A 17,688-nucleotide genomic window follows, 5' to 3' on the forward strand; every position below is an offset into this window, starting at 1 on the left:
CTCCCAGCCGACCCCAGGGTCTCCCCCATGTTGCTGGCCATCGCGGCTAATAACATCAAGAAAATAATGTCAACACTTGTCTCGTGTGGACACTTTGCCAGCAAGCAGCATCTGTCATCTGTCAACAGTAGCCGTCTTGCATCGCCGAGACTCCACACAAAAATACGCTGCGGATTGTGTCGCGTGCCTTTTTTTCGTTCCGTAAACATGTCTGACGCACACAGCGTGTCGAGTGCTACCACAGCGCTTGACTGACGACATCACCGTGCTTTGAAACAGTCCGTGGCTCAGACACCGTCCAAATGCCATGCTTGCCCTTCTGGCGCCAGGCCAATTCCCATGTGCCTGAAAACTCTTACACATCGACACCCGGCTCCCGAGATCCCCTCTTCGTAGTGTTGTGCACGTGATGGCGGGGTCCGTATCTCCGTACCCGTACCTAGGTACTCTAGCACTAGCTACACACCTGTCCAGTACGTAGCTCATAGGAGGAATTAAACAGTTCCCACAGCGGTACACTCGAGCATGCAGAGACAGCTGTCCATGCAATGTGCCTTCGCCTAATGCCAACAGAGCGCTCTCGTCGCGTCGCTTACATCGTCACCTTCCCTACTGCGGTTGTCGCTGCTGCTTGTTGAGGTAGTGAGAGAAATAGTGGGGCAAGGCGAGCATCGCGAATACCACGGCTACGCGCCATTGGTGTTGTACGTCCCGAGAACGGCTACGGCGATAGTCATTAGCATGAAAAGTGGGGAGTATGGAAGGTACAGGCAAAGAAGCGGTGGGTGAACACGCTGTCCGGCAGGAAGCGGGAGCGATTGCGTACGATTATTGCTAAGTCAGCCGGACACGGGAGGCATTTATATCGCGACTTCTCTCCCTCGTTCCTCACCCCACCGCACACCACCGATTGTAAACAACAGCCAACTGTCAAGCTTGCAATCTCTCTCCCTTCTATCAACCACACCCAGATTTCCCCGGGCCATTGCCCAGCTGTCAAGACGTTTTCCAATCTCCTCAGCTCGTATGTGCCCCGCCATAACCCCATGGGGACCGCCTTTACTTACACTTGACAGGATCCACAACCCATTCGCCGGCCGACGCACTTCTCCCTCTGGGGCAGCGTCGGATTTAGACTTCCGCAACTAAGTTCACCAACTCAACAAGAACTTAAATCATCATGGCACCACACGCAGACGAGCGCGTCGGTCACGCGAATGGGTTCGAAGCGAAGGCAACTCCCAAGGATCTCTTTGTCGTCAGCTCTCCTAACGTAGAATACACCGAGGATACTATCAAGTCAAAGTACACTTACCGTACCACCGACGTTACCAAGAACGACGACGGCAAGTATGTTGCTATCCCCAAGGAGACGCTCTACGACTTCAAGGTCGACCGCAAGATCCCCAAGACCGGTGTTATGCTGGTTGGATGGGGCGGCAACAACGGTACTACGGTCACGGCCGGCATCATCGCGAACAAGCGTAACCTCGTTTGGGAGACCAAGGAGGGCAAGCGTGGCGCTAACTACTATGGTTCGGTCATCATGGGATCTACTACCAAGCTCGGTGTCGACAGCAAGACTGGTCAAGAGATTCACATCCCATTCCATGACCTCCTGCCTATGGTCCACCCCAACGATCTCATCGTTGGCGGATGGGACATCAGCGGGATGAACCTCGCTGAGGCCATGGACCGCGCCAAGGTTCTGTCACCGTCCCTCAAGTCTCTTGTTCGCAAGGAGATGAGCACCATGAAGCCTCTTCCTAGCATCTACTACCCGGACTTCATTGCTGCCAACCAGGAGGAACGTGCCGACAATGTTCTCGAAGGTACCAAGGCTTCCAATGCCCATGTTGAGCAGATCCGTAAGGACATCCGGTAAGCCGAGATTCGATGCATATCATACCCACCTTTACTGACGATGTTGTAGTGACTTCAAGTCCGCCAACGGTCTCGACAAGGTCATTGTGCAGTGGACTGCTAACACTGAGCGCTATGCCGACATCGTCGAGGGCGTCAACGACACGGCGGACAACCTGCTCAAAGCGATCGAATCTGGTCACGAAGAGGTTTCTCCGTCCACTGTCTTTGCTGTGGCCTCCATCCTTGAGGGTGTTCCCTTCATCAACGGTTCCCCTCAGAACACATTCGTTCCTGGTGCCATTCAGCTCGCCGAGAAGCACAATGCCTTCATCGGTGGTGACGACTTCAAGTCGGGTCAGACCAAGATGAAGTCGGCCCTCGTCGACTTCATGATCAGCGCCGGTATCAAGCTCACCTCGATTGCCTCCTACAACCACTTGGGTAACAATGACGGCATGAACCTCAGCTCTCAGAAGCAGTTCCGCTCCAAGGAGATCTCCAAGTCCAACGTCGTCGACGACATGGTCGCTGCCAACAACGTCTTGTACAAGGAAGGCGAACACCCCGACCACTGCGTCGTCATCAAGTACATGCCTGCTGTTGGAGACGACAAGCGCGCTCTTGACGAGTACTACGCGGAGATCTTCCTCGACGGCCACCAGACCATCAGCTTGTTCAACGTTTGCGAGGACTCTCTCCTGGCTTCACCTCTGATCATCGATTTGGTTCTGGTCGCTGAGATGATGACTCGTGTCCAGTGGAAGGCCCACACTGCCGAACGCGGCGATGGCAAGTTCAACAACTTCCACAGCGTGCTCAGTGTCCTCAGCTACATGCTCAAGGCTCCTCTCACTCCTCCTGGCACCCCTGTTGTCAATGCTCTTGCCAAGCAGCGTGCGGCTCTCACCAACATCTTCCGCGCCTGCGTCGGACTTGAGCCGGAGAACGACATGACCTTGGAGCACAAGCTTTTTTAGGTCTCTGGATGAACTGATGGCGGGCATGCATGTTGATGGTGCCAGCTGGCAGACGGTGCATGAGCTCTTGAAGCACATGTCACTCACGATTTGATTTGACCAACTCACTACTTTCTTTAAAGCAATAAAAATCTGTTTACGAAATCCGCACGCATATGTAATATTGTCGGTCTTCGGTGAGCTAATAGTGGTGATCATGTACTATGCCTCACTGCCCATTTATATACACATGAGAGACACAGCTGATTTTCGGGTGGATAGTGCGACTTCCTCATCGTGGTTCTGAGGTGGGTCGCACCTACGCATACGCAGGAACGTTCCTACCTCAATCCTTACCTCCCTGAAACTTACCACAACTACCTCAACCTCAACACTGCGAACTCGTACCAAACGAGAAAATGCCCGCATCTTCATCAATTCAATCTTACTTCTCATCCTCGCCAACAAAAAGCAGTGATGTCTTCACCCCAGGGGAGGTACAATGCACGCCTGCGGCAGGAGCGACCAGAGAAAGTACATGGGCTGTAATGTGTCTCACTCAATGAATATAGACCCATCACTGATATATGAAAGCCCACTCTCGACTACGAAGAAGCAGACCTAGACACACTTGAACCTGGCCCCTGCAACCTCACCCTCATGGGCCGCGTCGTCTACTTCAACGACCAATCAAAACCGAGCAGATCGCACAAAGGAGCTCAAGGATGCATCAAAATCCTGCTCGCAGATGACACCGGGGTACTCACCGTGCGCCTTTGGTATGCTAATACCCAGTACAAGCTCAAGCTGGGACAGCTACTCAGCGTGTGGACGGTGCATATCTCGAACTCTTCAGAGTACAACTCACTAGCACCGAATACTGCGCCGCTATTCACTACGATATTCCCTGAGGGCGAGAGGCACTGCCATGTCATGGTGCATGAGAACAGCGATGATGGGACGAGGTTCAAGAGGCCGTATAGTGTGCGGGACAACAGAGTGCTGCCTGGGTTGATGACGCTGAAGACGTTTACTGATGGTGGTTATGATATCGAAGAGCCAAAACTACTGGTATGCGTCAAGAGTATTGGCGCGCGGAAGAAGTGTGCGTGGTTCTCCTCTTTACGATATCTTCAATTATGATTCATGACTAACTTGCCAACAGACATAAACCGCAACAGCACAACCTCTGAACTCATAACACTCGGTATCTTCGACGACACATCCGACGGCCTCCTCACCCTATACTCCTCCATGTGCGACTCGGCCTCTCTGTTCGTCCCCTCCGAAACCGTCCTCCTCATCTCGAACCCTGGATGGCGCATCGACAAGATGGCCAAGCTCACCATCAGCGGCAACTCACGTGTCGACATCGACCCCGACATGGGTGATGCGCGGCGACTGAGAGCCCTAGCACAAAGACTGACGAAGAAAGAACATGTCAACCCGCCGTTTCCCATCGCTGACGATGTAGTCGATGACTTCGAGAATGCAGCCGTGAGAGCGTTGTATACACTTGCGGATGTAGATGATGTCGCTCGCTCGCTGTCGAGCAAAAGGTCCAGAGAAACTATCGCTGGGTACCTTAGCGTCATCATCACCGAACTCAATATCGTCACGCCGTTCAAACGGAATATGCTCATGAGTAATGAGTGCTGTGGTATACCCATCTTCGCCAATAGTACCCAGGTCATTTGCAAGCAATGTGAGAAGCTTGTTGAATTGAGGATCAATCCTAGAATAGTAAGTCACTCTCAGTTCTCGTCTACATCTGTTCCTACAATCCCTCATTCGTCTTCTTCCCTGACTAACCCCCGACTCTCGCAGCTCGGTCCCCTCCTCGACGAAACCGGCCAGATCAGCAGCGGTAAGCTCATTCTCTCGGACGCCGCGTGGACCCAATTGCTCGGTCGCTCACCAGAGCAACTCGTCGATACCCGTCTCGATGTCCTTCGTTATCTGGAACAGCGCTTGCTGTTCCTGCGTATCTCGATGGGGTTTGCGTTGAGGCTAGAAGATGAGATTGGGAGGCTGGCTGTGTGGTGTGTTAAGAGCTGAGTGAGAGTGACTGAAGGAGAGACGGAGAGAGATGAGGAGGATGTAAGCTGGATCCAAGGTCCTGGAAACGAGATCTGTCATGGTATCTCGATAATAATAGAGTGCACTACTTTGACCGAATGAATTGTCTGCCGTGACTCAGAATGGGTATGATGGTATTCCTTCTCCAAAACATTTACACGAAAGAGTCAAGAAAACAGAAGGGTATATCGTATCCTCCCGGTCCATTCCCAAGCCCGTAAACACCATGCGAAGATGCGTCAATGATGTGTCTCTCTAAAACAAGGTGAAAACGGTCAAAGAAAGTGCGCCACATAGATCATTCTCATAAGACCTCCTAGGAGTGTCTGGTCGGATTGTCAATCCCTGCCCGTTCCTGCCGGCAAATTTGTTTGGTATTGATTGCAGCAGCAAAGTTATTCTTATTGCTCGCCAAGTACACCAGCAAGGCCTCTCAATATATCGCCGACTCCAATTCCTTCTGTGCCCACTCTTTCCTTCGCTTCCCGATCCCGCTCTTCCAACCTCTTTGCCGCAGTACCCAGCACACGATCCGCTACCCGTTCGGCCGTTGCGCGATACTGTTCGATCTTATGAACACCGTCTGCGAAAAGGTCTATGTGCGGTTCTAGCGAGTCGGCGAGGGACGTGAGATGTGATTGTAGTGCTGTAGGCGAAGTGAATGTGAAAGCTGACGTTGGTGGTTGTGTTTGTGACGACTGGAGGGAGGAAAGTATGGCGGCTTGGGCGGGATCGAGGAGGGACGTGTCGATTTCGGATAGTGTAGGTGTTGATGTCGGTATTGAGGGCGCGGTTGGCGGGGGCTTGGTTTTCGAAGCTGATGCAATGGCTTCCCATGCGGCTTTCTCTTCTTCGAGGCTGCTTCGCTGTTAGCATGGAGCAAATATAGAACACGCGGATTCTGTGGCGTACCGCTTGACTTCCTCCTCCAATTCCTGCAGTGTGGCTTGGTTCTTCTCGTTCTGAGGATTCGGCTTCTTTACCACAGGTGGTGGGGCTACTTCTTCCTGTAAAGCTATTAGCTCACCCTCTTGCCGTAATGCAATTGATCCACATACCCTGCTGAACCAGTCGGAAAGCTCGGGTTTGCTTGCGAAATCGTCTATGAGTTCTTGTTGAATAGCTCGCGCTGCGCTCCTGTCAGTCTTCGTCTTGTCCACCCTGCTTCGTTTAGACATACCAGCCATAATCGCATTCGCGTTCTTCACGTCGCCTGATGGTTTTGCTGGTAAAGCTCGCGATCCGCACCATGTCAATAGCTGCTTCATCCGTCGTGGTTCGGGTAGGCTCTGCTCGATATATTTGTAGAAATCTCGGACTTCGACTTCTGAGTGCGGTAGGGCTGCGGAATTGTTAGTATCCACTGATCCCCAGGGGCGCTTTTCCATGCCGTTAGGGTCCTGTGCCCAGCCCTCCTGTGCATCATTGCTTGACTCACCATTCGACTGGCCGCTGTCAATCAGCGAGCTTGCCCTTCTCCCTCGCAAGCCTGTGCTACTCCTTCTCGACCCATCCTTGTTGCCTTTCCGCATCTCTTTGTTCCTCGTAATAACTGGGGTGTCCGCAAAGGGCAGCATGATCTTTTGAGCGTTGGGATCGCGCTTCTTCGCGACCTGTATCTTGTTGTGTGTCGGCGTTTGCACGCCTGCATACGCGCTCTTGGGCTCTGGTTGTGCCTCAGGAGCTGGTGTAGTCTGCTTCTTCCTTTCCTTCTCTACGGGCGCGGTTTTCTTTGTTCGTGATTTCGCCGGTGGAGGTTCTGTAGACTTTGGTCGCACTTCCAGCTGTCTACTGTCGCCAGATATGCGCGCTGAACGACGACGCTTTCCCGAGTCTGAGGATTCCGGATCGGCTGTCGCGATTGACTGTTTCTTCCGCCGCGTAGTGGATTTGGCCGGTTGCGCTTCGGCAGCGCGCGCGAATGTTGCTGGTTCGTCCTCGGGTATTGGTTCTGGTGCCAGCACAGCCTGTGCCTTGGTAGTCCTTCGCGAGGACGTGCGACGCGAAAACTGGAAGCCATCATCGTCCTCGTCGTATGCAGCTGCCTTTGCTGTCTTCTTTGGCGCAGCAGTCGCCTTTTTGCTCGTCCCATTCACGTCCGCCTTCGCTCGTTTGGTCGTCGGCGCCGGCGCATCATCGTCGTCGAAGGCTTGTCTTGCGCTCCTTCGTCGCGTCGTGGGTCGGTTTGTTGCCATAGGAAGCGATTGGAGCGGTGGGCGCGCGAAGACGGTAGTCATGAGTCCAGTCGCTGCGTCACGGGAGTTTCGGGGAGTTGAAGTTCGGTCAAAGCGCGTGCATTGGCGCGACAAACGGGCGAGCGCAGACGGGGCGAGCTACGCAAGATGTGCGATCGGCGAGAGGCTGGTACGCGTGCAATTAGGTATGTGCCTGGGTATCCGGGGCTCGTAATGATTTGGCGGTAATGCGAATATCCTTAGGCGTCGGGCGTGGAGGGGAACGGTTGTCACACGGGAGCAAGGAAGCTGGTGTGTGCACCTGCCGCCAGCATCATCAAAACAATGGTTTTGGGACTAGCGCGTTCACGTGAGCCTTTAGCGCTCCCCACATCGACGAGCGCTGTCACTTCGGCTGCTCTCACTCGGTCTTGGGTGCAGTAAGCCAAGATTCAGAAGATGATGATGGTTTGTAGGATCCGCACCGGCTGCGCCGCATGTATATAAATAAAGTCTTCGTAGGAAGCGAAGGTAAAGCCGCTCAAAAACGCCCAAGAACAAGCGACTACCCGTGCCGCCAATCCATATGCTCTCATACTTCATAACCACGTTACTCCAGACACGCCAGAACAATGTTGAATATCCAAGCCTGCCCACTTCCTTTTGTGTATTCCATTTCTTTTGCACTTCAGTGGGGACTATTCTACATCCCAGCTCCAGGCATGGGTCCTTTCACGCCCGGAGGTGCAAAGCTGCCCTCAATGCGGCGTTTCGCGTCCTGCTTCTCTTCATTGGTGGGGTTGTTCTTGCGCATGTCGGGAACATGAGCTGGTCTGTTGGGGCTGTGGCCGATGGACATGCCGACGCGAATCTGTCGTAGTTAGTAAAGCGAACTGATTACAAGAGACGGCGACTTACAAGAGTCTCGAGAGCCGCGTTTGAGTTGTCTACGAGGTCCTCGTCGTATCGCATCTGACCTGGCTCAAAGAGTAGCAACAACGTGCTTCCACCAAATTTGAAGTACCCCAACTCTTCGGCACGTTTGACGTGCTCACCCTTCTTGCGCGTAATGACGGTGCTACCTACCATCATAGCACCAATGCAGATGACCATGACACGCCCATGGGCGACAGAGTCAATGGGTACTACAACGCGCACGTTTTCGCCGTAGACGTCCAGAGCTGAGCGAATAGCCATTGGGTTGACAGTGTAGTATTCTCCCTCAATCGTCTTCGGTTCATCCATGACACCGTCAACGGGAATGTGGAATCGATGGTAGTCTTGCGGCGCGAGTCGGAAGATACCAAGAGAACCACCGTGGTAGCGCTTTGCGTCCTCAGGGTATGCATCACCAAGCAGCCGCTCGACAGTGAAGTCGCGACCCTTGACCCAGATAGCCTGTGCTGAGTCGATCGTGTTGAAGACCACACTTCGGCAGTCGGAGGGGGAGACGATGACTCTGGGATCATCTGGCGCAGAGCACGGACGCGCACCAGGCTTCAATGCTCTGTAGAAGAACTCGTTAAAGTTTTTGAATTGGTCTGTTGGCAACAGCACTTCAGACATGTCAAGCTGATGGAAGTTGATGAAGGGTAAGATTTCCGAGGCTGAAGCAGGATCGTCATACTTCCTTCCTTGTTTGAAACTGAGGGACTTGAGTAGTTTGCGAACTGCGATCAGATTAGTATGCGACATGGAACCAACAAAATCTGGATGACTTACTTCGCTTCTTCTCCATGCTGTTCGACTTGAGACCCTTGTACAGCAATCGAATTCCCAGACGTACATACACGCTCATACGCTCTTCGTTGATCTGCCCTGTAAGGCGATCCTGGACAAGGATGTTGGCCGAATTTGCGCCTAGCTTGTATCCGCCGTATGAGATCTTGGTAATAACCTTGGAATACCACTTGCGCTGGGCCTGACTCGAAGTGACAAATCCAGCCATGACAATGTTGTTAACTTGTCTCCAATCTTGACTCGCGCATGTAGCAATGTGTGTAATGATATTAGCATCGGACCTCTTGTTCAACTTTGGTTGATGGCAGATGGGACATTCACGGATCTCGATGACATGTTCTTCTCCCTTTTCGTCTGCGAGATCATCAATCTGGATGTTGTCGCCTTCCTCGCCCTCCTTTCCTAGTGTGTTTGTTTCAAGTACTGGGATAGATGTTGTCGAGCTGTCCTGGTTGATGGGTGTGAGCATTCCGGATGCTAACGAGGGAGTCTGCGTGCCCGATGCAAGACCGTTCTTTCGGGAGTCTCTGGCCTCCGTGGCCTGGAGCTGGTCTTCGAGGCAGATGACAGCTTCGTCGAACGTAAGCAGAAGGTCTCCATTGTGAGCATCCGCGAACCGCTCGAAAAAGCTGTCGATGGTCGACTCATGCAGAGTGGAGCCAAGAGTGTCGAGCATGGTAGTCAATTCCACTTTGTCCAGCAGGCCGCTCTCATCGGCATCGTACTGCTTCAGCATAGCTCTCCAAAATTGCTGTCGGAGGGCCTTGTATGGGAGATACTTTGCGCGAATGTAGAGAGTAGAGTTGTGCTTGTTGCCCCAGCGCTCTTTGTCCTTCAGCTCCAATGGCAGAGTATACATCTTCAGATCCTCATCATCTACAGAGGACGGGTTGATATTGACATCGCCAGCGACAGCAAGGTTTCCGTTGGAGTCGGCTGCAGCGTTTGGCGGAGCACCCAGAGCCGCGTTGGATTCTTGCGCAGATAGTGAACCTGTCGAGGTTTCCTTCTTCAGAGACGGCCGGCCTAGACGAGATAGACTGTTGGTTGAAGCAGAACGAGAGATGGGAAGGCGGAAGCGGGATTTCTTAGAACTGCCCGAATCAGAGGGAGAGATACCAGGAGAGTCTGATGGCTCCGGTAGTCTGTAGAGTCCTGTCTCTGGGTCTTCCTGTGGGGCTGTGGAAACGGCCTTTTCGATTGGGAAGTTGACAGTGCCGACATAGTCGTTGCCCGAGAACTTGTCCTTGTCGATGACAGTGAAGTTGACAGAATAATTGGTCTCATGCCGTAAGACTTGGAAGATGAGTTTCTCGTCGAAGACGGGGTTGAGGTTGTGGCTGATGGTCTTGGTACGGTACGTCTTCTTTCCGAGGGAGGTTACGACGAAGGGATCCATGTCGAAGGTGGTTCTGGTCACTATTCATGTGTAAGTTCAGGCAATAGCGCGCTGTTGGGGAGACTTACCATTGCGTTGTGGGGGCAGATCGGTGCACTTCTGGATCTCCAGGAAGAGCACACCAGCTATGTCTCCCGTACTGGAGTATTCGTAGGCCTTCTTACCCTTGACCTTCCTCCTAAGCCTGGCCAGCTTGAGCTTCTTCCGCCGCTTCTCCCGCTTCTCGGCCTTCTTGGATTCGTCCTGGGCCTCGTCTGAGCTCGATTCGTCGTCTTCGGCATCGGTGAGGTTGCTGTCGCCGCGCTCTAGGAGGTCTTCGTCGTCTTCGTCGGGGCTCGGTGTTTGTCCGGCGATGGCGTAGAACTTCTGGAGGATCTGCTCGGGCGTGGCGGTGAGGTTGAGGGGATCGATAAGGGAGAACTGGATCTGGATCTCGCCGGAGACGACAGACTTCTTCTTGCCGGAGCGCCGCGACTGCAGCGGGAACCATTGCGGCTCCTGCTTGGTGAGGCCGTTCTGGAACTGCTCCTCGAGTATGACGTCAAACTCGCCCATGTAGTCCTTCCCAAAGCGGTCCTTGTCCCAGCAGACGACCTCGAGCAGGAGGCTCTGCTCGCCGACGATGGGCAGTTCGAGCGTCTCGTTCCATTCCGGGTTCAGCTGCTTGTTTATGGTAGGCGTGGTGAATTTCTCGTCGCCGAGGGAGAGGACGAGGTACTGCGGACATGCACGTCAGCGGGAGTTTGGGAGCAGTTCATACGGGGCACGACTCACGGGGTCCGAGGTGCCGCTGCGGTCCTTTGCAGCGAGGTCTCTGCCCTGCGTCGCTGTTAGCTGTGGCTCCTCCGCAGGGAAGCGTGGGCGGGCGCACTTTGATGACATTGGCTCTCAGGACCAGGCCGGGCGTGGGCTGCTCGTTCATGGCGCGCAGTTTGGGGCTGCCGTTGCGGCTGGCGGGGACTGAGGTTGGAGTGGAATTGGCGCCGTTGGTGTAGCTCGACTGCTGCTTGAGGCGGTGGGGGAGCGAGAGTTTGCTGGTAAAGGCTGGTCGCGGCATGGTGGGCTACGGCCGGCGTGGCTACGCGTTCAATCGGAACGTGCTGGCCGGACCGCGGTAGCCAAGTGCCTAGGGAGTGCTTGACGTCGCGCCGGCGGTTGGCAGAACGTGGCTCTGAGCATGCAATATCACGAGGTAGAAGAAACAGCAGGAAGGACGCGGTGCGAGTGCTGACGACGGCCAGGTCAAGAGTGAATTGAATTAAGCTTGGGGGCCGCCGCATACCTTAGTGTCGGTACATGTGCACGCGCAGCCAGCTGAAGGAGGGCAGGCCCGCAATGTGTCTCTTGCGGCGTCGATAGGAGCAGCGCCTGCCGGAACTTGCGGCTGGGCCCTCTGGATGTGCCTCTCCCATGTGTGATCGACGACTATGCTCGACTTCTATGCATGGCCCAAGACAAGACGGCCAAAAGCAAATACCGCCTGCTGCCAGTTGCTGCATCGAAGCGCGACTCAGCCGCCAATAGTCGGAGCCCAGAACTGTCTTCCATCTCCACCCGAAACCCACCGCAAGGCATCAGGGCAGCCGCAACCAACAAAACTCAGTGCAAGCAGCCCTAATCAGCCCTGCGCGTATTACCTCGATAGGAACCCCTCATTCCGCGCCTACTAGCCATCCGAGCAACCGGCCGCCGTATATATAGACATGCGCGCAAGCCTGTCACAAATGCCGCATATCCTATGCCGTCTCCTCTGTCTCACTAACGCGTCGCGCTGACGGCTTCCGTGCCAACAACACATCGTATACATCGCGGATACCTATCTCGATTGAGATGCTCCGGGACTATGCTGGGCCCTTACACTGGGGCTAAATGGGGCTACTTGGGAGAGCCTGCAGCTCTACGCGAACCGTCCTGTAACAGAATCCTCTAACCGCATCAACACTACCCTACTGTACTCCCAAAGACCACCTTCCACCTTTAGCGGGGTACATGTGAACGAGTGGGATCCTGCCCAGCCCGCGCATCACTTCTTCCGATCTTTGCTAGGTAATGTAGCATCTCATCTTCGATGTACTACATGGCACCACAAATTATACTGCCTACGTCGTCAGCCGAGAGCTTGTGCTCGAATCTGTGACTTGTACCACACCCATCGCTTGGCCCGATTCGTCAAGTTTCTGGCTGCCGTCAATTCAACACGCGCCTTGGGCGCCTTGCATGCCGTCAGATACGTCGTACCAAACTCCAAGACGAACAACGACTACGGGTAAACGACCTCGTTGGTGGGGCTTTTGTTGGATACTGTACCGGCAGTCGCGATCCGCACGCGACGTCATACCACCTCTCCACATTCTTGGTCCGCCCATCCGTTCCGCTAGCCGTGGCTGATGACGTGGCTGTGGCTGTGGCTGTGGTGGAATTTACTAATTGCATCGTCTCATCGATAATCTAGGGACACCATTGCAGACTGTCATGCGTGACAGGCTCGAACAGTCGATTCAAAAGCAAGACTCCTTGTGGTAACAGTTGATGTTGATTTCATCATCGTCCAGAAAACGGACACTCTTCCTTGCATTCCACGCCGTCGATTGAGTACATGTCCACAACTCTATCCGATGTTCGTAAACTAAACTAAATACCAAAATTTTCTGGAATGTCTCGCACATCAAGCCTCCCAGGTCTTAGTCTATCCTGTTTATTTCTCTCTTCTGATCATCTGTGTACTTATGTAGTGTGAAACTCTTGCCGACTACGATCAAAATACGTACACGACTTGAAACTTGGATCTTCAGTGTTTCCATCTGCTGAGCTCTGTCAGGGTATTCGTTGTCGCCAGTCATGAAGAAGGTGGATTTGGGGTTGGGCTCCTCTCAATCCTTCATGAGGTCGGACGTATGGAAATTGATAGCGCTTTTGCGATAGTGGTGTCGAGGGCGCTGGGACCATGATTCCATGGTCTCAGGTGTGAAATCTCCTGGGTTGTTCTCGTCATCCGTATATAACTGCAGCAGCCTCGTTCAGGTACTCCCGGTAGCAGGCCGTTCTCGCATTCCGGATTGTCTCGTCTCATCCACCTCCCGCCACTCGGGGCATGAGTGCTGGTCTTATCGCGATGTTGCAGTAGCACGAGGGCGATTGGCGAGAAGTTACTGACGCTGTCTCTTGGGTCGTCTGGAGATAAGTCGGTCCATCTCGCGGACTTTCCCCGGCTCTGGAGGGCTTTGCCGCAAAGTTGTACCACTTCCTTTGTTGCGCGACCAGTACAGGGATTCTATGTCGAGTCGACTGCTATCCCCGCATGCAAGATTGGAGACAAGGTAATTCGTGCGCTTGTCGCCCAGGGCATTGATGTTGTTATTGAATGCGATTCCAGGACTTAGGGATGGACGAGCATTCTGGTAGGGTTTGTCGGTACCTTGCGGAATGACATGTCTCAAAGAGCCATGCCGGAACTATGGGCTTGATGCTCTTTCGTTTATATATACTTTCTTGGCTTTCTTCCGAGGAAAGGGCGACATCGATATATAGGCGATCCCTGGCGATACGCAAAGGCATGAGAGGTGTTCCACTCGATTCGAAGAGTGAGTGCATTTGAGCGTGTTGAACTCCAGTAATGAGCTTGACAATGACGTGTATATCGTCAGCTCGAAGGATCGGTGGCATACGTAGAAACGCACTCCGATGAGGCGTCAATTCCATTCGCTGGGATGTAGCCGGCGATGTCGTCCACACGAATGTCGATGGCCAGCCCTCTCAAGTCACCGCCGAAAGGCACGTATGCATTGAGAGTGGCGACGAAAGCAAGCAATGTCATCAGCTCACTTACTGACACTGGCTCTCGATGAGACTCCTGCAAATGCTGATAATGCGTAGCTCTCCCCAGACGATTTATCAGCGCTTTGCCCGTCGATTTCTCCAAGACAGTTTCCTTTGGGCAGGGAGTTATATATGTGAGATTCAAATCCGTCATCTCGTCGTTGTCTCGTACACAGTCGGTAAAGCGTTTTCGCGCAGCCTCGGCGGCAGCCCTTGTACTGCGCTTTGCTGTGGCACAGCCCGAAAGGCAGAGGGGTACGCCGGCCCAAAGGAGCTTGCCTCCATAAAAGTACATCGTCGCACTTTCGTAGAGTGATGCAACTCCAGGCCTGGCATAACAACGACAACATGACAGCGTATGCGTTGAGTATGTATATATAGCGGTGGCTACTACGGCCTCCAGGTGATAGTTGTGGATGCATTGGATTGAAGTTGGTCAGCCTCAACATGTAGATATATATACGGTTGGGGTTGCTTTGAGAGAGGCGCCATGTAGTCTCAGGGCTCAGTAATGGGTGTTGCTGGTCTCTGAAGAGGTGACGCTGGCCTCTGCATACGTCTTTCTGACCTTCTTATCTCGTAAAGAAAAGAGTGGTAAGGTTCGTCGAGAATGGGGCCAGAGGATGCGATAGGCTGATTGGTCGCGGTTCTGCACGAGGAGTGCGACATGGTAACAGGTGCAGCATCGCCGACCTTCCTCAAACGAAGGAATATCACATAAGAGCATAGGGGAAGCTCGTCCTCATATGTGCGTCTAGTTTCTTGTTCCTGGGCGATGGCATTGTCTTCAGCGTCTTCGGCTGCATAGTGGCTGGTAGCCAGCGAATCGCAACGTTCCTCGTAGGGAACATTGGTAGGGGTAAACCGAAGCGGTCTACTTCATACCTAGTATATATAGACTCGCAATCCTCGTCTCGGTATGACTTCTGGGCCGGATTGATGTTGGAGCAGCGCTCTGCTTGACAACGTCATGTCTTACTTTCCCGCCTTGAGCTTGGTGTGATGCCCCCCTCACTTCGTCGTCGCTCTCATGCTCCATCACCACATCGACGTATCCATCGCTCTCTTTTCCCGCATGGTATATTTGCATAGTTGTGTCACATGGAGAGATTCGGGCGCCGCTGCGAGAGTATCGGAGTGATTGGTGTCCAGGGCGAGTACGTCTATACTGTTTGGTTGTCGCGTGTATATAGATATTCTCTCTCTTCTCAGATCGGACATGCGTAGGAATACCGGAATCAGCGGATCGTGAGAGGCCATGGTAGGCAAGCGAATATGCTCCAGCGAGTGCTCATCGATGCTATCTTTGTCCTCGTTATTGGCGGTTCCAGATTTGGGACTCGAGGATACAGTCCAGATAAAACATCCATCCGATCCGATCTGATCGTGTATATATCAATACGAAAGACTTCCTTCACTGTGAAGCGGTACAGATCTAGGGAACGCAGATAGTAAGACCTTGTGGCTGTTAGCCTATTACGTATTAGCTTTGTTGGCAGACTACGTACCAGAGTGTCGTCATTGTCTTCGGAGAGCTTGGATGGCACCCAGTAAGGTCGGTACTGGGGGAAGGCCGCAGGTTTACCCAGCGCTTGGCTCAGCCGACGGCTTGGTGGAATAGGACACATAACTCGTGCCGAATGCCGTAAGCAGAAATAGAAGAGACCACACGGGATGAAACCGTAGGCAGTTCGTACGTTGAACGCCTGCTGGAATGATCCAGACTTTATATAAAACCTTTCGAAGAGCAGCAGTGTCTCTGGTAGACTCTTTGGCGTGTCGAACGAGGCATAGCAGCCAGTCATCCATGACAGTAGACTTCTGCCTCTTTCCCAGATTACCCCATGCCTCCTACGGTTGCTTGGATTGGCCTGTGACAGCCTGGGAATGATCAGGAAGGTCCTGACATCAGTAGTACAGAAGGTATGGGTGTTCGTAGGCGCATGGGATATCTCGGAGTGGATCCAGGCTCCACAGGCGTGATGTCGAAGGACAATCCTTCGAGTGGGCTGAAGACTAGTGCGGAGGTTCTTGGAGATGCGATGCTTCTCTCTTTCGTAGAGTATCTCCTCGCGTATGAGTCGAACGACTATTGCGCAAACATTGGTAGCAGCATAAGTGCATGCAGATGGGTGTGCGCTATATATAGTTCTGAAGGATTTCGAAATAACACAGAATGTGCCGAAAGGCTCAGGAGTGGTGTATATACAAAGCTACATTGGTGCGTTCGAGGTGGCGAAACTGTTGGACTGAGCACGCCTGTGGAACCGCAAACGATGGGGATGGCAGAGACGATAGGAGTGGCGCAGTCGATAGAGCCGCGGATGGCCAGGAACTGAGCGCAATAGGCGACGAACCTGCCTCTGAGATAGTTCCGCGTAAGACGCCGTGGCTATAGAGTCTGTCGAAGGTCCATGACCTGGAGAGTGGAAGGCTGGGATCGATACGTCGACGTAATGCTTTATGACAGCAACGGCTAGCTCGGCGCAGAATAGTATTACTCTCTCTTTCGTCCAAAGGCGCTCGTCCATCTTTTTCGTCTCTCCAACTTTAAGTGAGTAATGGAAGTCATGGAAGTACCCGCATATCTTGAAGAGCAGCCATGTCGGGTGTCATATCTCTGCTCCGTATCAGGCATGTCGACTTCCTGAGGACATCGAGGAATTCAGGCCCAAGGTTGGATACGATCCTATGGGTGCCGGAGGCAGCGGGCCATTGGTAAGGTCCAGGTGCGATAGAAGCAGCGGCGAATGCAAGGGTCATATTCCAGGCCCCATGGCAGCCCTCTGCGCCTCCGGAGGTGCGCTATATAAGAACAAAGGAGACGGGATATAAGTGAACAGAGTGCAACGGTCCGGGTGTATATAAGAGGTTTTGGATGCTCAGTAATAGTAGGCTGGGATGGCTGATCTGGGCGAACAGTATGTGCCAAGATGAGAGTACGAGTCCTCTGGCCAGCAGACAAATTGTACGACGAGGAGGCATGAGCCAGAAACAGGACCGGAAGAGAACGTGATGATGACGTATATATTCTCAATCAGATGGAAAGTACATGATTTAAAAAGGAGGGGATATGAAAAGCAATAGCAAGACATAGGAAAGTAGACGTGATGAGGACTTGAGTGGGAAAGAGGCTGTTTAAATACCTATGCTTCAAGCAGCTGGCCATCTCATTTCCGGTGTAGACGGCAGTGCAGGATGACCACCGTTACCGCGGCAAACAACATCAACGCAGCCACCGTTACCCGCTCACAATTCCAACCACGTAGCTGCATGACGGAACCTCATCCGCTAACGGTATGCAAGAAGATGCCAGGGGTTCAGACAGTAAGGCAGGGAGAGTGCCAACTCAGAAGCATATACGCGGAGTCATTGGAGTCCAATGCGAGTGCTGAGACGAACACCGTGTATGTATGCGTGCCCGCATTGACTGATGCAGATTCGCGGCCGAGACAACACTCACCGCCTTGCGACTTTGCAACTAGGCAATAGCATATGCAGATATACCCCACAGCTGGAAGCGGCTTCCCTAGACAGCGACGTGTATGCAGCCTTCAGTCAAACATTGACTAAGCACCGCCAGTCGCGTTCCGAGCATCGCACCGATCCGAGACTTCGGCGTATGGAGTGGATATGAACCATCGGAGTGATTTCGATA

General features: G+C 53.1%; 4 protein-coding genes across 4 annotated transcripts; 2 read left to right on the forward strand and 2 right to left on the reverse strand.

Moving 5' to 3' along the window:
* Positions 1 to 1,180: 1,180 nt before the first annotated feature.
* Positions 1,181 to 2,843, forward strand: J4E85_003350 (uncharacterized protein; the record flags this gene model as incomplete). Its single annotated transcript, XM_051467618.1, has 2 exons — positions 1,181 to 1,881; positions 1,934 to 2,843. The coding sequence occupies 2 exons, from the start codon at positions 1,181 to 1,183 to the stop codon at positions 2,841 to 2,843; spliced, it is 1,611 nt and encodes a 536-aa protein (XP_051328777.1).
* A 456-nt stretch (positions 2,844 to 3,299) lies between these two features.
* On the forward strand, positions 3,300 to 4,880 carry J4E85_003351 (uncharacterized protein; the record flags this gene model as incomplete). Its single annotated transcript, XM_051467619.1, has 4 exons — positions 3,300 to 3,356; positions 3,417 to 3,927; positions 3,988 to 4,565; positions 4,650 to 4,880. 4 exons carry the CDS (start codon positions 3,300 to 3,302, stop codon positions 4,878 to 4,880), a joined length of 1,377 nt encoding a protein of 458 aa, XP_051328778.1.
* Positions 4,881 to 5,302: 422 nt separating this feature from the next.
* Positions 5,303 to 7,138, reverse strand: J4E85_003352 (uncharacterized protein; the record flags this gene model as incomplete). Its single annotated transcript, XM_051467620.1, has 4 exons — positions 5,303 to 5,759; positions 5,814 to 5,908; positions 5,960 to 6,030; positions 6,082 to 7,138. 4 exons carry the CDS (start codon positions 7,136 to 7,138, stop codon positions 5,303 to 5,305), a joined length of 1,680 nt encoding a protein of 559 aa, XP_051328779.1.
* Positions 7,139 to 7,778: 640 nt separating this feature from the next.
* J4E85_003353 (uncharacterized protein) lies at positions 7,779 to 11,271 on the reverse strand (the record flags this gene model as incomplete). The annotated part of the gene is made up of 6 exons (XM_051467621.1): positions 7,779 to 7,946; positions 7,994 to 8,745; positions 8,798 to 10,234; positions 10,283 to 10,931; positions 10,989 to 11,033; positions 11,086 to 11,271. The coding sequence occupies 6 exons, from the start codon at positions 11,269 to 11,271 to the stop codon at positions 7,779 to 7,781; spliced, it is 3,237 nt and encodes a 1,078-aa protein (XP_051328780.1).
* Positions 11,272 to 17,688: the final 6,417 nt, after the last annotated feature.

This window comes from Alternaria conjuncta (assembly GCF_024043145.1).
Source record: "Alternaria conjuncta strain BMP 0040 chromosome Unknown scaffold_4, whole genome shotgun sequence".
Lineage (NCBI taxonomy): Eukaryota > Fungi > Ascomycota > Dothideomycetes > Pleosporales > Pleosporaceae > Alternaria > Alternaria conjuncta.